Source organism: Carya illinoinensis, chromosome 3 (genome assembly GCF_018687715.1).
Source record: "Carya illinoinensis cultivar Pawnee chromosome 3, C.illinoinensisPawnee_v1, whole genome shotgun sequence".
NCBI lineage: Eukaryota > Viridiplantae > Streptophyta > Magnoliopsida > Fagales > Juglandaceae > Carya > Carya illinoinensis.
In genome coordinates, this window is record NC_056754.1 from 4,146,349 (window position 1) to 4,167,910 (window position 21,562).

Here is a 21,562-nt window from a genome sequence, read left to right on the forward strand (position 1 = left end):
TTTCTTTAAATATTTTTTTAAACACACAAATTCACTAATAATCAATTCCTTAATTATTATTTAAAAAAAAAAAAAACACAATCGGTCAGATCATCGGTTCAGTGCTTAGCATTTTTCATTCACAAATGAATCGTCGTAGATGGCTAAATTTAGATTAAAAATATATATATATATTCTTTAGAATTCTCTAGTCTCTTTGTAGATCTGAACTTCACGATAGAAATTAAATATCACATGAATATTACTTCAATAATAATGGTTAATTTAAAATAAATAAATAAATTCAAATACTAGACGGATGCATGCAGCCTTCATGCATCTAATTAATTAGATATCGATAACCACAACATGACTACTCAGTGATATTCGCCACCACCTCACCCGTGTTCGAGTACTAATTAATGCATGTAATCATGCTTCCATCATGATCACCTAATTAATTAATTTGTACATGTGATGACCCGCTTTTAAGTGTATTTTCGCTTAAATGGTTGTTTTTATTTTAATTAATATATCAATTATTTATTTTAATTTATTTGCGTTTTAAAATTAGTTTTTGATTTAATTTAATTTATTTGATGTTGTGTTTTATTTCTTTTAGTTGTTTTGTGGTTTTAATCTTTTTGGCGGTTTGTTTCGTTTTCCCGGAGTGAGGACTGGACCTCATCTCTTTTCACATCTTTTTTCCTTTTTTCTCTTTTTTTTCTTTTTCTTTTTCCCTTCTTTTCCTTTTTTCCTTCTTTTTCTTTTTTTTTTTTTCTTTTTTCTTTTTCTCTCTTCTCTCTCCCCGATTCGGAACCCCCCCGTGCTCTCTCTCTCCTCCCTCTCCCTCACGCCGGCGTCCCCTTCTCCAGCCCCTACTGCCGCCGTCCGGCCACCGTTCGGCCTCCCACCGGTCCCATTCTCTTCCTCTCCCTCCGGTGCACCACCCCTCCAAAGCCCACCCCCAACCGGCCGGCCGTTTGGCCGAAAAAGCTCCAAGAAGGGCGCACGGATTTTACTCTGATCCGCCGCCGTCGCTCCACCTCCGGCCACCATTTCTTCACCACTTCATCACCGGTCCCTTGCCATCCTAACCCACCCATTTCCGGCCTCCAACGACCACCGGAACAGCTCCTACGAGCTTAGTTTCCGTTTTGGGTAATCCGGCCATTTCCAGCGATTCCGCCGCCACCCACGGCCAACCACCACTTCCAATAGCTTCACAACCATCCCTAGACCATTCCCTATCAATCTCGTGTCCTAGTTTATCCCCGTTCAAAAGTGGGTTTTTCAAACCCACGCCCACAGTGAATTTTCACTGTGACGTTGCTGTTTTTCCGCCGTTTGCAACGCCGCTTGTTTTCTGTTGGTTGTTGATTCCGGACTGAATCCGAAGAGTTTCGGGGGTCGGATGGATGGAGGACGGAGTTGCCTGTTTATGTGATTTATGTTTGTTGGATTATTTTATTATGCATTGTTATGGCATTACATGGTGCATGCACGTGAGTTTGTGGATTTATGTGAAAAGCCTGTGTATTGGCGTAAGTGTATTGCGGGTGCGTGTGTATCACGAGCCCAAGCCGGGATGGGTTATTATCTCGTTGGAGCTCCTCTGGTCACTCGGGAGCGGAATAAACTGAGTGATGTCCCCTGAGTTGTCGAGAGAGATGACGGGAGCGGGGCTAGGGGATGCTTGGCTACGAACGCGCCGGGCGCGGAACCGGGCATCGCCCTACTCACCGACTCTGTGGCCCTTCGCTGGCGAGGGCTAGAGGATGCTTGGCTACGCACGCGCAGGGCGCGGAACTGGGCATCGCTCGTTAGGTGTCACATGCGTGGTGGTACTCTACGGTGTGACACTGGAGCCAGGGTGTGCGGATGACCCCTAGGGGAGGTCATGGTGCATACGGTTAAAATTGGATAATGGTTTATGAGGCCAAATGGGACTTTTGGCGTGGGCCAGATGGACTTCTGGCGAGATATTGGACCGGATGGACTTCTGGCGAGATATTGGGCCAAATGGACTTTTGGCGGCCAAATGTGACTTTTGGCGTGTTTTTCAGAAATGATGTGTTTTTGGGCCAAAAGGGTTTTTGGGGTGTGTGGAAAACTGGTGTTTTTGGGCTTTGGGCATTGGGCATGGTTCATGTATCTTGTTTGAGTTTTATGTGTTTTTATCTGGTAGTGTTTGGGTTTTACTTACCTGCGGTACCATTCGTGGTTCCGTAGCTTTTGGTGCAGAGTTAGAGAACGATGAGGAGGAGGCTGAGCCCGAGGATGCGGCTCCGCCGGGTTGCTGATGCTATCTTTTTATTTGTTAAAACTGTATTTGTGTTTTGTAATATTTCATCTATGTATGTTTTAAACAGCTTGTATTACGTTAAGAAAAATTCTGGTACTTAGTTATGACTTTCGTTATCTGCTGCGTGTTTTCTCTGTACATGTCTGTTGCCTTGCACACACTCGGCACTCGTGGATGGGATGGTGACCCGGGTTGTCACCATCCGGACGTCTCAATTTCCCCGTATTCGGACGTGGAGATTTGGGGGCGTCACAGTACATACGTAACAATTTCAATAATGGAAGGATGCCTTTATCTTCAATAATATTGCCTGCAGGAGTATCTATGAATTTCTCAATATTCCATCTTCTGATTAAAGTCACTTTCTTTTGCCAATATTTATATAGAAAATGAAAATACTAAACTACCCATATTTGTTGGGACGCAATTATATTGAACGTCCCCCATTTATAAAATAATATTTTTTAATATTATTGAATAAATTATAAAAAAAAAATAATGCTTTAAAAAATTTGATTGTTTCTTTTTTTAAAAAAAAAAAAAATATTTCAAGTCGATTTGAAGGGAAAAAAAAAGACACGTGTGAACAGTTCGCTGTATGAGCTGGAGCCCATAAGCGTAGTGAGCCTCCACTGAAGCGTATCAACGTCGTACTAGGGCTCGGCCCAAATGAAAATTACATATCGACTACCAAAACGACGACGTCGCCTTGTATGCGAGTATTTCGCAAAATTCAGATTCGTGGCGCTTCACGATTCGTGTGTCAAGCCAATTTTGCAGAGACCCTAAGAGCATCCCCATCAGCATCCCCATACCGATACTTTCCCTATAATTTGGGGAAAATTATAGGGTTTTCTCCAATTTGGCTCCTCCATCCCATTCCCTAAAATGGGGTTTGGGTTTCCGGTTTGCACAGTAAATCCCCATATTTGTTGCTCGACTGTACATCCTCAAATTTGATTTTCTCTCTCTTGTCCCGCGGTTCTTGCTCTGGACAGTTGGGTGCTGTTGCGATTTCACCTCCTCCCTCGCCATCCGAGCAGTCTTCGAGCGATTGTAAGTGATTTTCTTCCCTTTCGGTTTCCTCCATGGCCGGATTCTCACATTCTCTCTTGCATACCTTGAGTTTCGGCATCTGAAAATTGTTGGGCTTTGTTTCAATCGGGATCCTCCATGGTTGGCCACCGAGGGACTGCATTATCATTTCTGAGAAATTCACTCGGTTCCCTCCATGGTTGCATGTATTTGGAGACCAATTATTGCGAAAAATATAGATTAAATTGCCATGTATACAGTCTGAAAACCCTAGCTATTCTTGATGTCCCCGATTGAGTTTGGATTTGGGTTACTCTGAAATTGTTGCTTCGATTTGGGTTGCTCTGATTTTGTTGTTTCGGTTATGGTTGCTCTGAATTTGTAAGTTATGATTACCATTGCTATGAGATTACATATGGGGATGGGGATCTGTTGAAGGACCGAAATGGTTGTTGGACTTTGGGGCTGAAATTTTTTCTGCAATAGCTAGGAATTTTCTGCTCAAAAACACTGCAATACGTATGAATTTTTTGGCAAAAAATGTTTCTGTAGTTGTATATTTCAGCTCTGGGTTTGGCAAGTTGATAAATCTTCAACTTGTATTGGCATTGTACTGAGTTTTGTGGTGGAACTGCACTGAGATTTTCTGTGATGAATAATATGACTTTATGCCGTGCAATATTAGCTGCTTTTTTAGTATTTGATATCTCATTTAGGTGTACCAAGTAGGGTGAGATTGTTAAAAAAATATCTATCTATTGGGGGCTGGATATCTAAATCTTATTCTTGCACATATGTACTTACACATTGCCATCTCTTTTCTGTATGTCTACTCAGTCCATATGTTTTGGTTGATTGTACTATTCTATATATACTTCTAATGGGTTGGTCTGTGCAGACCCATTGTAGTTGTGACAATATGGAGCTTTATGTTTTTGAACTTAGTTGTAATGGATGGTTGAAATGAGACTTGGTTGTTGATTGTTGGTTTTAAAGCTGTTGGTTTTGAATGCCATTTTTATGGGTTGGTCTGTGCAGACCCATATTGGTATGATATTTTGCCATTTTGAAGTTAAACTCTCTCTTGTCCGAATTGTCACATTTCTCCTTCAAAATAGATTGCAACTTTAACGTGCTCTAAATATTAAAGAATATTTATTGTGCTAAACTATTAGAATCTGAGTTATTTGTCCCCCCTTTCATGCAATCTTCGTTTCCTTTATTATGTCATAACTTGGACTATTTAATTGGATGCATGGTTTACTCTTGTGATTAGTTTAAGCATGTGCTATGCTGGATGCACATGCAGTGATATTCATGGATTAATATCAACATACTATATTCGGATTCAACATTCTATTTGTGGAAATGGTAAACCATATTTTATTGTGGGGTCCACTAGCATCTAGCATATATTCTCTTTTTATTGCCAATCTAATGATCATGTAGGAAATTTTTACATTCCGGAAGGGTCCTTGCTTAATATCAAATATACCTAAGAGCTAACTGTTATATCATATTATACATTATTAAAAACATTATTTTTTCACAAAAGTTCATGCAAGTGTTAATTAGGCTGTGATTAACATCATTTTGGGTCCATTGCAGTGTCTCGGATCTGTGGGGGAAGGGGGAGTATTATTAGGCAATGATGATGGTGCTTAGTTGTTGTTGTTTCACAAGTGTTAATGGGGTCCCATCAATATGGCGGGGTAATCCCCACCCAGATGGACATATTGCAGTTTGTGGTACTTTCCACAAAAGGCAATCGGGGTTTGGGTGGGGTTTTGCAGCCATTTGATGTTTGGCAACTTTGTTACGCATGCTGTCAATATTTACACCATACTGAGCCACATTTATAAATATATATCCACATATTATTTAGATCCGGATGGGGATGCTCTTATTTCTTGAATTCTTATGATTTGCATGTTGTTTGGTTGTTGTTTTCTTGTTATGTTGTAATACAATTGGCTTGTGGTAACTAATCGAACTCGGCTGTGATGATGTTTTCGACTTGGCACGCATTCCGGAAATTTGTTGGCACCTCAATGGCTAGGTAACCCGGACGGCCATCAAGTAGTGGCAACCGAACGTTGCAGCCATGAGTGGGTGGCCAAATTTCCATTATGTCACCAATCGGTTTCTGAGCCAATGACCCCGACCCCCACCCCGACCCCAAACTTGTTGGTTCTAACATTTAAACATTTTTGAAGAGATGGATTCACAAGACCATGGACATATGTACTTCACCAACCTCCTTAGCCAAGATCCTCAACTCGACCCCACTTCCGGTGGGCAAAGTGGATCCTCCCCTATGACTCTTGGTGACTCTCCACCCCTACCCCCTAATGAGCCTATCGGCATTAGGAAATCAGTCAGGGGTGCGAACTTCACCCCTGAAGAAGACAAGTTACTTGTCTCTGCATGGCTAAATTGTAGCCTTGATGCCGTCCAAGGAACGGATCAAAAACACTCCCAACTTTGGGAAAAAATCTTTGAGTACTTTCAGCAATATAAGGAAACCACAAATGAGCGGACAATAAAGTCTCTAATACATCGGTGGTCAGTTATTCAAAAGGCCACAAATAAATTTTGTGCGAAACTAGCTCAGATTGAAGGGTTAAATCAAAGTGGCATGACCGACCAAGACAAGGTAGAATTTTGTTACTCTTAGTATTTTATGTTCGCATTATTTTTTGTGAAAGTATTGTTAACATGAATTTTATTTGTTTACATGTAAGTTTGACAAGGCGAAGATTATGTACCAGTCGTTAGAAAAATGCACCTTTCAGTTCGAGCATTGTTGGCACCTATTGAAGGACCAACCTAAGTGGATTTGGCGCGCCACAAAGGAGGATCCAAAGCGAAGGAAGACGATGTCCCCATCCCCGACCCCGACCCCGACTCGATGTTCCGCGGCTACGGAGGATTCAGTTTTTGATCTCGAGACAGAGACAGTGATAGAGAATGAGGTTATCGAATTGGACCGGCCAATGGGAAGAAAAGCTGAAAAAGGAAAACGAAAGGCCCAAGGCAGGCAAGCTGAGGAAAATTTCCAACTCAGAAAGATGAAGTATACTATGTTAGAGGAGTCACGCGCTCAGGAGAAAGAGTTTTATCGCCTGAAGGCCGAGAAGATGGAGTATGACAAGGAGAAAGAGGAAAAAAAATTGCGGCTTGAAGATGAAAGACTGAGGTTGGAGGCAGAGAAGATTAAAATTGAAGCTGCAAAAGAGCAAAGTAAAATCCGTCAAGAGGACGAAAGGCTGAGGTTGGAGGCTGAGAAAGTGGAGCTTGCGAAGAAGGAATCAGATCAGCGCATTATGATGATGGATGTGAGTGTCATGCCAGAAATGCAGCGGCTATATTTCGAGCAACTCCAGAGGGAAATCATCATGAGACGAAGTCATGCCCAAGGACCGGATTGATTTTATATTTATGTATTTGATATTTATTTAGTTTCGGACAATGATATATGTGTAAAAAGTAAAATTGAACATTTTTTGTACTTATGATTAGTGAAAGCACCAATGATATTTTTGTGCAAGTCAAAATGGATAAGACAAATTCAGACATCTGAAAATTACCTCGAATAATCCCGGCTATTATACTCAAAGAAATACGACAACAAACTTGATTACAAATAATATAATCACTACTAATATTAAGGAATTACAAATGCAAAGCAGATTAACTCAAACATAGTTTAAAATAACATTGGTGGAAATAATAGAATATAACGCGATCGCGACTAATTTTGGGAATATAATAACCACTGGTGTTCAATTAGATCTTCTTGAAGCTGATTATGCGCCGAGCTGTCTCTAATTTGATGATGACGCTGGATGAAGTCCCCAAGCTCAGTAGTATGAGTACGCGACAATTCCGGGAGATCATCATCAAGTTGATCATACTCAATGTTCAAACTCTCATTATCATCACGCTCGTCCTCAATGATCATATTATGTAGAATAACACATGCTTTCATTATATTTGTTAGATCCTTCACTTTGAACATTCGGGAAGGTCCCCTAATGATAGCAAATCATTGTTGAAGAACCCCGAATGCACGCTCGACATCTTTCCTTGCAGATTCTTGTGCTTTCACGAAATTTTTCTTCTTATTCCCTCTTGGTGATGGAATCGTCTTCACAAAAGTTCGCCACTTGGGATAAATACCGTCAGCAAGGTAATACCCCATGGTGTAGTCATTGCCATTGATTGTGTAATTGACTGGAGGAGCACGCCCTTGGGCAAGCTCCGTGAAAATAAAAGATCTCTCTAGAACATTAATGTCGTTATGTGAACCGGGCATACCAAAAAATGCATGCCATATCCAGAGATCATATGAAGCAACTGCTTCTAAAATAATAGTGGGTTCACGGATGTGGCCAGAATACATACCTTTCCAGGCTGCAGGACAATTTTTCCACTTCCAATGCATGCAGTCAATGCTGCCCAGCATTCCTGGGAATCCTCGTTGTTCAGCTACAGCAAGCAATCGGGTAATATCATTGGCATTTGGAGACCGTAGATATTCATCTGAAAAAACACTTACTATTGTCTCAGAGAATTTTTTCAGGCTCTCCATTGCGGTGCTTTCACCAATACGTATGTATTCATCCATAAAATCTCCAGTCACCCCATACGCCATCATTCTAAGTGCTGCAGTTATCTTTTGCATAGAAGATAAACCGAGTCTTCCGGCGGAATCTCTTCTCTGGACGAAGTACGGCTCGTAAGACTCTACCTCATTTAGAATACGAAGAAATAGGGGACGGCTCATCCGAAATCTCCTTTGAAATAGATTCGAGGGATATACTGGATTTTCTGCAAAATAATCGCGAAATAGCCGCTCGTGCCCCTCAATATGATCACGCCGAATAAACTTACGACGTTGGCGATTGTTACGATGCCTCGATGACTGTCCATCAGCCTCCTCATTAAAAACAACATCGCTATCATCTTCAGATGATACGTATGTCAACAATTTACGAAAGAAAGTACGAGCCATTTGATGAAAGAAGTGGGAGATCAGGGAAGACTATTGAAATTCGGTTCTATAGATCAAAATAAAGAAGAGTTTGTGAGAGTGAATGTTAGCAATATGCGTATTTATAGAGAAAAAAGTTACCGTTATACATAGGACGAAAAATGTTACCGTTTGAGAGAAGACAAAAAATGTTACCGTTTGAGAACAGACGAAAAATGTTACCGTTGGAGAAAAGACAAAAAATGTTACCGTTAAAAAATTGAGTTTAAATTTTATATTCAATACGTGGGTATAAATTTTAAAAAAACGAATAAAGAATACTAAATAATAAAATATGACCATCATGTTAGAAAATTTACGAAAATAATAAAAAATTATTATTTTTATAATACGAATTCCGGTTAAAAAATTACTGTATTTGATAGTCAAAACCGTAAAAAAATTTAATAGATATTGATATTTGAAAAAAAAGATAATAAGACAAAAGAGTTAGTAGTTAAGATTGTAAATGGAAGAGAGAGAAAAAAGTAATAAAAAAGTAATAGAGAAATATTATTTAATAGAATAGAGATAGGGATGGGGAATGGGATGTGGGAGGTTTTTAGAAGATGAATAGAATTTAGAGAAAAATTTAAAAAATTGTGATTTTAAGTTAAATTATAGAGATGGGGATGGGGATGCTGATGTGAGTGCTCTAAACGCAACGAAACAATGGTCTGGTTGGCCTAGGAAAATTTGAAAATCCGATAGAATTCAGGAGTTCCGGTGTTTATTTACTTGTAAGTGTCCCCCCCCCATTAACTCTCTTTCCATTGCTAATTCCTCTCCGTTTGAATCTCTTTTTCGTATTGGTTCAAACACTAGGTTATTACAAGTGTTTCACCTGCTTATTACAAGCTTTAAGAGGCAAGAGGTATAATCTAGGTTAATTTTTTTCCTGTATTGAATTGAGTTTAAGCCAAAAATTAGGTAATTTTGTGTTTTAATTTGATGAATTACAGTAGCGAAACCATTTATGGCTGGATTGGAGGAACTAAGAAAAAAGCTTGCGCCATTGTTTGATGCCGAAAAGGGCTTCTCACCCGGCTCGACGTTGGACCCTTGTGATTCCTATACGGTAATATTTATTGCATTGGAGTCGTAAATCGAGATTATGGAAAAAGGAACATTAAATTGTTGTTGTTGCTATTATTATTATTGTTGTTGTTGTTGTTGTTGTTGTTCCTTCTCTGTGAATTCCCTTCTTCTTGGCCCTTTCTATTTACCGATCAAAAAACTTTTTTGTTTTTGTGCAGCTATCGGACGGTGGGACTGTTAATTTATTGAGCAGATCCTATGGAGTGTACAACATTAACGAGCTGGGGTTGCAAAAGTGCACGTCTTTGCCGCTGGTGGACGAGACAGACAGAAGTGAGAAGACGTACCGGTGTGCTTCACATGAGATGAGGATATTTGGAGCCATAGGTAGTGGAGCAAGCAGTGTTGTTCAGAGAGCTATACATATTCCTAGTCATAGGATTTTAGCCCTGAAGAAGATCAATATCTTTGAGAAGGTATATTGCTAGCCTGCCAAGTCTTACTTTCTTCTAGAATACAATGCTGTGAGAGTTTGACTTGCTTTCCCATGCACTAAGGTTTAAAGAAATAGATCAAGTGGTTTGCATTTTTATCACAATCCGAGGAGCTCAAGAGGTCATGTTTCATATTAGTTAACTTTCCCATTTGGTGAAATTGGATTCTTGATTGTAAATGAGATGCTTGTGAATTGTGCATCAAATCTAAGGTCGGTTTTGGCTTGCTCTTCTGGTGTTTAAATAATGTCGTGAAGGAGGAAATTTAGGGAAGCATTCTTAACTTAGTCTACACTCTTTGAAAGTATCTGAAGTTGATTTGCACTTGTTGCATCAACTGGTTTGCATATCATGCATGCCCTATTGTGTATGAATAGGCAGAATCGTCTATGACTCAAAAAACCATTAAACACGTCCTACCATTCTTGATTATAATATCAACTTAGGCGCCTCTACTTCAGAATTACATTATTTCACTCCTCAAGTATATTGAAAGGAACTAATTATATTCTTATTCACTTGTTATATTGTTTTTCATAAGTTTTCACTTGTGCATGCCAGGAGAAAAGGCAACAGCTTCTCACTGAGATACGGACATTGTGCGAAGCTCCTTGCTATCAGGGTCTTGTGGAATTCCACGGGGCATTTTATACTCCAGACTCTGGGCAAATAAGCATAGCTTTGGAATACATGGATGGAGGGTCTTTGGCAGATATCTTAAGATTGCAGAAAAGAATACCTGAACCTGTCCTTTCATCTATGTTTCAGAAGCTCCTTAATGTAAGAATATCTTTTCAGTTTCAGCTGGATTTTGCTCCATATGGAGGATTCCAATTGACATCTAGTATGAACCTGGTACATTCTTGTTTACTAACATTGTGTTTTTCATTCTGGAAGGGGTTAAACTACCTGCATGGTATTAGACATTTAGTTCACAGAGACATCAAGCCGGCAAATTTACTTGTGAATCTGAAGGGGGAGCCAAAAATAACGGACTTTGGCATAAGTGCTGGCTTAGAGAATTCAATGGCAATGGTTAGTTATACATTCTTGATGAATCTAGTAACACAAGTGCTGGTTTTATTTTTGTATGCTGCTTTCTTGTTAATGCATGTCGAGTTTACACTGAAGATGATTATTGAGCTTCAGAGTCATTACTAATCTCTGGATTTAATTTGCCAGTGTGCTACTTTTGTTGGAACTGTTACATACATGTCACCTGAGCGAATTCGAAATGAAAGTTATTCTTATCCAGCCGATATTTGGAGCCTTGGCCTTGCTCTATTCGAATGTGGTACAGGAGAATTCCCATATTCAGCTAATGAAGGACCTGTCAATCTTATGTTACAGGTGACATGCCAATGCCCATTCAAAATCATGTAACCAACATGCTATTTCAGTAGTCTAATTCTCTTAGCCATCAAGAATGAGGAAGTTGTGCTCCCATTTATAGATGTTAGGGATATTTGTATTCATATGGATCCTATTGCCCACATTTCATGCCTTTGTTTAGCAGCTAAAAGTTTCTTGGTTTGGCAGATCTTGGAGGACCCATCACCGTCACCATCAAAATTAAATTTTTCACCCGAGTTCTGCTCATTTATCAATGCTTGCTTGCAGAAGGATGCGGATGCTAGGCCCACAGCAGAGCAGGTGAGTAAATAGCAGAAGTTAGCTGCAATATGGAACATGATAAAAGCTGTGCTCAATGATAATGGAGTATAAATCCATGGTTTTTAATGCTATCTTCTAAGCATAAAAGAAGATTTTGGTGCCTGAATTCAAAAGAAAAATCTGAATTGTGGAAAATATGTGATGATTAAGTCAAAAAACTTATTTAATTTTTCAAAATAAACGGATGCCTTTTGTGCTGCCTCCACTTGGAGCATGTAACTAATTGTGTAGACATTTAGTTCTGAGTTAGTACCGTGGGCTTCCATTACTCCTTTTTTTAATTATTCCTCCACTTTTGATCGTTGCCTTTTGCCACTTTTAATGCGTCATTAGAGAAATTATCTACTTTAGCATTGCCAAATGCAATTCCTCTGGTCAATGTAGTAGATCAGTTCAGTTTTGTTGTACTTCATTAAATGTAGATATGATGGCTTCAACTTGCACTGTTAATTAATATTCCTGAATTGCAGCTTCTTTCACACCCTTTTATTACAAAGTATGATCATGCTGAAGTGGATTTAGCAGAATTTGTCCAAAGCGTTTTTGATCCAACACAAAGAATGAAGGATTTGGCAGACGTAAGTACAGTAAAATTTTACTTCTATATCACCCACTAAATGTGCGTACGCAATAATAATTGTCAACGTGAGATAGGTATTCATGGGTTTTAAAGAAAAATGTAATCCAATAACATTTGGTCAATGTGAGGAAGTTAATTAATTATGAACGAGGTTGTTGTGTGCGAATTACGCTATTATGTTTGTACATATTAACTTTCAGACAACCAAACTTCTGTATTCCTGCTTTAATATTGCACCCAAAATTCAAGTTTTAGTTTTTGCTTGCATGGTATTTAAGAACCTACACCTACTTGAGAAGGAAGGGGAGGGGGGGAATCTTAGAACCTACCTACACGTTGGGTGGTCCTTTTTAGGGATTTTCCTATTTTAAATTTAGAAAATTCAGACTATGTACGATAGTTTAATTTTTGTTGAAATGTTTCTGTAACATATTTTTCGAACAGTCTCCATCATTACAATGACAGAAATATTGTGCCTTCCATTATCATTTAATTAACCTAAATTCTATGTGTGGATATGTTAGATTGTGCCAATAAAATGTTTTGATATGGTGGCAGACCTGCATGAGAAGTAATCATTTGTGCTTATGCATCATGGATACTGATCAAGTTTTTTGTGATTCTAATCAGATGCTGACGATACATTATTACCTACTCTTTGATGGATCTGATGAACAGTGGCAGCATATAAAGACCTTATATAAAGAAGGTTCAACTTTTAGGTGCTGAACTATGCTGCAACAACTTTTTACCTTTTTTTTTTTAATTACTATTTTTCTAGAAGAAAATTCTAGTTATGAAAGGTGAAAGGTTTAAATTGGTCTAACATTGTCAGTCTATTCAAATTTCTTCGGAAAGGAGCTTCAAATATCAATGGAATCTTTAGTTTGAAGACTAATTGTTCAACCTTTTTGACAAAAAAGATACCATCAGCAAATTTAATCGCAATAGGAAATAATTGTGTAATTTTTTTTTATCGATAAAAAAAATATATATAATTATAAACAGAATGCCTCACAGCTAACTGAAGAAGAACAATAGCTAGCTTTTGTTTAGATATCTATTGGTATAGAACTGGGGAATAATTGCATAAATGTCATACAACAGAGAATCTCTCTCTCTCTCTCTCTCTCTCTCTCTCTCTCTTGTGGGTAGTTTTGTCAAGTCAGTATTGGGTGTTGAGAAGTGTTGAGGTATGTTGTGAATAGTAGTGAAAAAGTAAGTGAAAAGTAATAATAGAATATTGAATAGTAGTAAAAAGTAATGAATAATAATAAAAAATAGGTGAAAAGTAATAATAAAGTAATGAATAGTAGTGGAGTATGATGAGAAGTGTTGAGGTATTCTCAACACCCAAACACTTAAACTTTAAAAATCGAGAAACTGGCAGTGTAGTATGTTTTTCCCAATTCATGCCCACTACTTTTGTATTTGTTGATAAGTAAAACTTTTAGTGCCAGTAATGTGATATTTTATTTTTATAGTTTCTCTGGGAAGAACTCTGTTGGCCCAAATGATATCTTTACAACTCTTTCAAGTATCCGGACTACATTAGCCGGTGACTGGCCTGCTGAAAAACTTGTGCATGTCGTGGAAAAACTTCAGTGCCGTGCTCATGGGCAAGATGGAGTTGCCATTAGGGTATCCGGATCCTTCATTATTGGGAATCAGTTTCTTATTTGTGGAGATGGCATACAAGTAGAGGGTTTGCCAAATTTTAAAGATCTATCTGTCGATTTATCTAGCAAGCGAATGGGAACATTCCATGAACAGTTCATCGTGGAACCAAGTAATCCCATTGGCCGTTACTACATAGCTAAGCAGGAGCTGTATATATCCAGTAGAGAAAACTAACAGTGAAGATCTTCCTCCCAGGTCAGTAGATTCGGCATTTGTTGACACTACATTGATTTTTTGAAAGTGTTTCTATAATACTGTAGCTATTGCTAGTTTTAAATTATTTTGATGAGTATTTCTTTTAAGAAAATTATACTGGTCCACTGGTTAGGAGTAATATGCAATTATTACAAACAGTTTCAGCATGTTGTATCTGCCTCTGTATATTGCTAGCTCTGCGTTCTCTAGACTGAAACTGGTTTGTGTTCATGGTATTTAGGCATAGAACAAATATTTTTTCTAGCAATAACAGTAGTGATAACTGTTTGCTAGTATCATGGCTGCACCTCAAATGGCTTTAGATGTATCGATTTATGCTTTCTTGCCAGATATCAAAAGGGGGCTGTTCTAAAGCCAGATTATTAGCGGTTCAATTCTAGCCAAGTCCCTTTTCAAAAATTTGAATACTTTTTAATTTCAGATGGAATCAGTTTGGGATTTCTGTTCTACTCAAGTTTGAAAATTGCATTTGACTTTGCATTATCTTGATAGTTGATATGCAATTTTTTTCTTCGAGTACAACTTACATGAAACTTGTATTTTTTGACAGATATTTCAACTGCGACTCCAGCAAAGTCAACTAACTCTTCTCTTGTTTGTGTGACCCCGCTCTATAGGAACGAATAATTATGAAAATGTATTACCAGGTCACAGAATTTACATTCATTTCGATTGGCAGTGTTGAAGTTAAATCATGTATACAGCCAATGTAATTATTCCATCAGTAAATTTTCAATCGTATCCTTGACGATGTAAAAATATCTATCTCCAAAGTTTTCCAAATTTTCTGTTCATATAGACAAGCTTTCATGTATCTTTAACTTTATATCACAGTTGTGAAAATATGTCTCCACATCTTTTCTAATTTTCTGATCATCTGGGGAAACTTTTTATGTACCATTAACATTATTGTAATAATTGTTTCAGTTTTTGTGGTATCCTTTGGCCTTTATTAGAACAGCTTCTTGATGCAAGGTCTTTAGCTTCACATGTTTGTAGCTTAAACCAAATGGTCTGAATGTATCAGAATCTGGATTCTAACCGAGTTCAATTTCAGCAGTCGCATGACAAGGCCACAAGCTAGCATTGAACTTCTGACAGGATAGATGATGACGATTGCTGAGGGGTTGAGGAACCCGAAAATAGGAACCGGGAAAATGTTTACCGTTTATGACCGCTCGCTTTTATTTTTATGTGTATACTGGGCTAAAGTCATGATTTAAATGGTTAGACCCAGTATTTGTAAATTGTAGGCAACACCTCGCAACTCACTGTTTTGCTACCAGGAATTATTAAAAAAAAAAAAACTATTTTACACTATAAATTCTTGCATGTGAATGAGCTACGTAGATTTTGATAACTCCAAACACTCTTTGTAATTTATAAGAATGTGCATCTATCCCGTCTGGTGCATATTTCTGTTCAATTCCGAGTTGACCTGAATCCTGAGGGAAAATTGACGAGAAATAATAGTCATAAAAATCCTGCAGCCTCTCGCTTGCAATTTCCGATGCAAACCTGCAGAAATAAAAGCGAAGGTTATAATTCTCCCTCGAAGTATGGTTGAGAATGCCATATTAAAAACTCGAAGCTTTCAGGAAAAAAGGTACTTACTATATAATGTGGAAAAAAGAGTGATGCACCAGCTCCTCAGTTTGTCAAGCCATTGATCCAGCAGCGAATTAAAGACTTCACTGTAAAAACTCTGATAATTATCCCGAAAATAGAAACCATCAAATTATGAAGCCGTATGAAAGTAATCTCGGATTGTTCGTTTTGTAGAGGAAGGAGGGTTCAAGACAGAAGATGGGCTCTTCACTGTAGCTTCAGGGGTTTTCTCAAATGCCTCATTTAACTCAGAACCCGAGAAAAACCTTTTCTTCTGGCCCTCAGGAGTGCTGATTTTGGGCATGATGATTGAATAGGATGAGTTATTTTGGGGTAATACTTCATTGGAAGGAAACCAACTGTCTGGATCCTCTTTAGGACAACTTGGTTCATTTACCATAAGCTTTCTACATTCCACACTAGGGATTGCCATTACTCTCCTTCGATTGGAAGATGGGAATCCTGTGCTCGAGCAAATACTGTTCTGGGTGTTCCACATGCGAACCTAACAAATTAACGTAGTGTGATATAGGGATTACTAAATGGAACAGAGACTGCTATGGATTTTTAATTTAATAACTTGCGTACCGTGAAATCATCTGAACAAGTTGCCATCTGCCCATCCTCAAAAGGACACCTACAAAATAAATTTGAGAACTTACCTTGTTTTGCTAGTGAAACAATTAACCGCAGCATTAGGTTTTAAAATTTACCAATCTACTGCTGTGACCTCTCCATCATGGCTTTTCAATGCAAAGGGATCCTCATGCGGTTTGTTCACCTGGTTTGACATGGCAAATTAATTTAGACTCCAATGAAACTCGAACAAAGAGCCCTTAATAAGTAGGAAAGCTAACCTGCCAAATATAGGCATTTCCATCACTAGAACCACTGATTATGTGAGTCGCATCAGGGCTGATTGCCGACTGCAGTTGCACAAAGTATATAAAAGATACATTAATACATCGATCATCAGTTTCAAGATGATTAGGATTCTTGAGCTCGCAAAAGCAATTGTCGCACCTTTACATAAAACGATTCTATCCGGCATCCAGAGAAAGATCTCAAAGGTCCCTTTTCAAGCTGAAGTAAATTGTACAAGTATATTCTGGAAGAAACAAGAGTAGCAAATTTAAAATATTTATTATTTCGCAGATTTTAGGATAATGTAGTTTGAACAGTGTGTAAGTCAGTTTGACAGAAATAGACGCTAATCAACACAGTGAAGTACCTATTGTCCATGCATGCGGCTGAAAGAAACACTCCATTCAAATCTTGGGACAAGCTAGATATACCATGTAATCTTCTTTCCTGAAATGAGAACAAAGAATCAGCAATCACCAAATCATCGATGAGTCAAACTATCAAACTCTATTTCAAAACTTCTGTTTATGGAACAATACCCTGGCCAAGAACTCAGCCTTCTAAATCATAAACCTAAGCATAAATCCTGACATACCTAAGTGGATAGCAATGTTCAATAAATATGACACTTGATCTGTTGCTTACTGCAAGGAAATAAGCATTACACAATAGGTTCGCAGGCCAGTAAAATCTAACCTTTTCGGTTGACTGGGGATGAGGGCATGTCTGTGTTACCACACTTTTCAAATTTCTGCTATCCCAGAACTTCAAAACGCTGAAACAAACCAATCAAGGACGATACAAAACAATGATTTCAAAGTATCAGCATGAAAAAGCTTCTGACCGCAGAACCAAGGGTTTAATTTCATATCTCCTTGCAAACACTACTTTGATACCTGTCCACTGCTCCCGCGGTAGCAATTGAAACCTCATCTTTGAGATAAAGAACCGATGTAATGCTCATGGAAGCTGCCTGAAGAAAAAGAAATAATCAATAAAGAGGTGAAAAGCACTGATCATGAAGAAATTGAATCAGCAATAAACCTTGCCCCGCCTAATCCGTTTTGCTCGAGAGGGAAGATGTGCTCCTTTAACCACAGCAGTTGAACTGTGTGAAGTAATTACACATTAAAAAATGCTATAAGAGGTAAAGGAAAAAATAACTACAGTGAGGTGAATGGGGGACAAAGACAAACCGATAAACCAGAGCTCAAAATTGCCAATGTTTGGCTCACAAAGACAACCTACTGGAGCCTTAACTTACCCTAAGCAAAGCTCCCCCTGAACACTTCTGGAATTAGAATTACATCTCAAGTCCCAAAGAGCAAAGGAGCCATCTCTTGAACCGGAGACAATTATATCTGTCGAAATAAAAAAAAATGGTTTCAAATGTTTATCATTCTAAAACAATACGAGGGAATTTAGGTGAATATAAACTACTGATATACGTGGAATTAGACTTACCAGGATTGGTTGGATGAGAATATATAGACTTTACACTTCCAGTGTGCCCCATCAATGCTGCAATGCATTTCATTTCCTGGACATCCCATACTTTCACCTGTGAAAAAGACAGAGATAGATATGACTAGCTAAGAAACTGAATATTCAAATTATTTTGACATCAATAGTACCTCTTTTTCTCCCAGGAAAGTTTCATATTCTAATTTCTGTTAGTTACATCTTCCTAAATTCTAAGCCTTAACTCATGTATATTCATAATGTATGCCTTGTGTGCTTGAATGCAAGACTTGCCAATAAAAGTGAGCCTACGCTAAACAAATTCAAATTTCCTTTTTCTTATAGGTAATAAAGAAATTTTATTCATAGGAAATTAAGCATAGCCCAAGTACACAACATGTATATATGAAAATTCAAATTTCCTTTTTACACTGAACACCCCAAAAGCGAGCAAAAAAGCTGCCATAGAGGTTATAACTTACGGTTTGATCACCAGAAGCCGTCAGAATTTGAGCGTCTTCCTGCGAACAAAATGTTGAAATTACAAAGAATATTAAACAAACTTTTGGATTGGTCAAAATTATAAACTAATTACACCAAACAATAGCATCGCCAGAAGGCTTTCTGTTTGAACTAATACTCTTTTACTTGATTAAATTGACAGGGAAAATGCTATATACAACACTTCCTGATATTTCATTCCCAATCAATCCGTGAATCTTTAAAATATATATATATATATATATATAAAAGCTTATCAATGGTCGATGACAATAAATCATATCAACGTGATAGAATGAAACTGTAACAAAGATGTAGTATATGATCTAACACGATAGAGAAATACTACCCAAATTTCCACTTCCCATTTCTCACAAACAGTTTAAATACCCAATTGGCACAAATAGGATTGTAAATTTTATCTTCTTTTTTTTTTCCCTTCCATACGGGATCCACATCGAAATTACCAAAGGAATTCGGAAGTACCTTAATCCAACGTACATCGAACACAGCATTGTGATGCGCGACCCAGTCGCAAACCTTGGCTTTCTCTGAGAACCAGTGGTTTAAAAAAAATCAATACTTAATGAAATCAGTATAAACAACAGTTTTAATAGAGAGTTTCGCCGAAATACTAGAATAAATCTAATTTTAATCGAGATAATTAGACCTGCGTTTTCTTGGTGAGATGCGGAGCAAGAGAACTTGCGGCGAGTGTCGAACAAGCTCACGTACCCGTCTTCATCGGACACGGCAAGGATGTGCGAATTCTTAATATTCTGGATAAATAAGAAGATTTAGGTTTCCGAACGTACTAATCAGAAAGAGGTAAATACTGGAAATAAGTACGAATAAACTATACAGTGAAGAGACAACAAATGTATTCATATACCTTGCAGAATGAGATGGCCAACGGCGGAGTCTCATCGCCGCAGTGTTCAACAGTCACAGCCCCAATTTCGATGATATCTGATGCGGCGTCGCTAATATACGGTCGCTTTCGGACTGGAACATACGCATTTGATGAGAGTAAGAAAATTATTCATACACTACCTTAAATATACATGTGCATGTGCATATATGCAAACAGGGACAAAAGGAATAGAGAGAGGGAACGGGACCTCTGAATCCGCTTAGCTCTCTAGATCTGATGTTCCGAAAGAATGATCGGGAGCTTGAGCTCTCCATTCGAATTAGTCTGTAGCCGCACAGGGAGAGATAGAGTAATGGCGTTGGGAGTGATATGGAAAGGATGAAAAAGAGAGAGATGGATGTCTGTGTCGATCAGGTGGTTTTATTGTTTATGGGTTTGGCGCGAGAGAGGACCATCTCTCCGATTAATTGGCGGGAACTTCTAAATTTCAACGTTGGCGGACGCGGGCTTCGTTTGCATGTCCTTTTTCCTTTTAATTTTTTTGGCTTTTTTATGTAGCAGTGATGACTAATTTCAACGTTGACTAATGGCTAATGGCTTCTATTTGCATATAAGCATAAATATTTAAAATAAATTGAGAATAATGGAGAATTTTATTTGATTGAGGTATATTTTCTGTTTCACATTAACCATCATACACGTGCCTGTGATTAAAAATTATAAAAATTTTATATATAATTACTTTTAGATTCTCTTTTATATATTTTATTAATATAATTTGTTACATTCTTTTTTAATATAAAATAACTATTAAACTAATCATATTAATCAAATATACAAGAAGTATATAACAATAATTGTAAAAGTTAAGATGAAAAAGTATGTGTATATATATACACAGTAAAAAATTATACCATAGAAGTAGAATATGTAACTGGCAATGGTTATTTATAACAAAATCAACATGTGATCGTCATCTGAATGTACAGAGCATCGTACTAATGATGCATACATTTCTCGGTGCATATATGCTAAATAGTTGGCTATGTTATAGAAATATTTAGAGGCGTAAAAAAAAATTTGATAAATCGGATTAAATCAGATCAAATTGGTGGCATTAGTCCGGTTCTGAGGTTAATTCGGTTTGGTTCCATTTTAATTTTTCTTTTTCTAAAATTGGATCGAACTGAATTGAACCGATTTATATATATTTTTTAATTTTGTATATTGTATATAATATTTATATATAATATATAACTATATATAAAATAATTTTGTATTATATGATAAATTATTAATTAATATAATATTAAATTTTAAAATATTATATCATTTTGCTTATTGTATTAATAATTATACCAATATTATATAGTGCATATTAATAGTTATACTAATACTATATCACTATATATTATAATATATCATTATAGTCTATAATATAATTATAATATATATTATAATATACTACAATATATTATCGCTATAGTATTATATGTTATAATATACTATATATAATATATAATATAGTACATTAAATCGTACCAAAACCGGTAAAACCGGAGTACCAGTTTAGGAAGGTAATCGGTGCGTAGTCGGTTTTGAAAAATATAAAATCAGTACCTACCGGTTCAGTTCTAAATTTTATTCAAAATCGAACCGGTTACACCCCTAGAAGCATCTGTCCTTTTTTTTCTTTTTTTTTTTTTACAAGAGATACACTTCGTTTGTAAGTGCATCTCTTGTAAAATAAAAAATATATATTTTTGTAGAACTCCTAACTATAAATAGACTAAATTATATACTGCTCTCGTTTTTCTTCTTCCCCTTCGTGTCCTTAACTCCTATCATTTATGCCTCCCTACCCTTTTTTATTTCCTCTTCTCGCTGTCCTCTCTTCACGCCTTAATGGCCTCACAGGTCACTATCCTCTCTTGTATCTCACTTATATTCTCCTCCATGTTTTATTCTTTTTCTTCTCTCCCTCCCAACTCGGCTTATCTTTTCATTATCGTGGATCATGACCAAGCTATAACCTGTGATTGCAAGACTACAGCTATGATCATGGATCTGCAAGTTGTATGACCACAGTTGCGCAATAGCCCGTGGGTTTGTGCACACATCTTCAGATTTGTAAAGATTTGTGCAATTTGTTATGCTCATTGAAAATTGGTTTTTTATTCAATTTTTCTAATGCATATGTGATTTTGCTGGATTTTCT

General features: G+C 37.4%; 4 protein-coding genes across 7 annotated transcripts; 2 read left to right on the forward strand and 2 right to left on the reverse strand.

Moving 5' to 3' along the window:
* The first annotated feature begins 3,019 nt into the window (after nt 1-3,019).
* On the forward strand, nt 3,020-15,396 carry LOC122302628 (mitogen-activated protein kinase kinase 3). Of its 4 annotated transcripts, none has more exons than XM_043113969.1 (12): nt 3,020-3,069; nt 9,010-9,094; nt 9,317-9,432; nt 9,611-9,868; nt 10,448-10,666; nt 10,784-10,921; nt 11,069-11,236; nt 11,426-11,539; nt 12,031-12,138; nt 12,771-12,862; nt 13,625-14,015; nt 14,587-14,830. In XM_043113969.1, the coding sequence occupies exons 3-11, from the start codon at nt 9,331-9,333 to the stop codon at nt 13,992-13,994; spliced, it is 1,569 nt and encodes a 522-aa protein (XP_042969903.1). In that variant the 5' UTR covers nt 3,020-3,069; nt 9,010-9,094; nt 9,317-9,330; the 3' UTR covers nt 13,995-14,015; nt 14,587-14,830. The 4 variants fall into 4 exon arrangements, with proteins under 4 accessions (XP_042969903.1, XP_042969905.1, XP_042969904.1 ...); XM_043113971.1 differs by lacking the exons at nt 3,020-3,069; nt 14,587-14,830 and adding exons at nt 9,180-9,228; nt 15,097-15,396 and having other exon boundaries at nt 9,005-9,094; XM_043113970.1 differs by lacking the exon at nt 3,020-3,069 and adding an exon at nt 9,180-9,228 and having other exon boundaries at nt 9,005-9,094; nt 13,625-14,019; nt 14,624-14,830.
* LOC122302631 lies at nt 4,799-6,856 on the forward strand. Its single transcript, XM_043113974.1, has 2 exons — nt 4,799-5,975; nt 6,064-6,856. Exons 1-2 carry the CDS (start codon nt 5,538-5,540, stop codon nt 6,748-6,750), a joined length of 1,125 nt encoding a protein of 374 aa, XP_042969908.1. The 5' UTR covers nt 4,799-5,537; the 3' UTR covers nt 6,751-6,856.
* On the reverse strand, nt 6,906-8,554 carry LOC122302632. Its single transcript, XM_043113975.1, has one exon. It carries the CDS (start codon nt 8,334-8,336, stop codon nt 7,368-7,370), a length of 969 nt encoding a protein of 322 aa, XP_042969909.1. The 5' UTR covers nt 8,337-8,554; the 3' UTR covers nt 6,906-7,367.
* Nucleotides 15,197-19,758, reverse strand: LOC122302630 (denticleless protein homolog). Its single transcript, XM_043113972.1, has 17 exons — nt 19,592-19,758; nt 19,363-19,475; nt 19,141-19,249; nt 18,957-19,021; nt 18,452-18,490; nt 17,973-18,069; nt 17,773-17,869; nt 17,553-17,616; nt 17,405-17,481; nt 17,205-17,283; nt 16,876-16,955; nt 16,668-16,752; nt 16,502-16,570; nt 16,358-16,425; nt 16,233-16,281; nt 15,651-16,149; nt 15,197-15,554 (listed from the first exon to the last, which is right to left on the reverse strand). The coding sequence occupies exons 1-16, from the start codon at nt 19,656-19,658 to the stop codon at nt 15,775-15,777; spliced, it is 1,533 nt and encodes a 510-aa protein (XP_042969906.1). The 5' UTR covers nt 19,659-19,758; the 3' UTR covers nt 15,197-15,554; nt 15,651-15,774.
* Nucleotides 19,759-21,562: the final 1,804 nt, after the last annotated feature.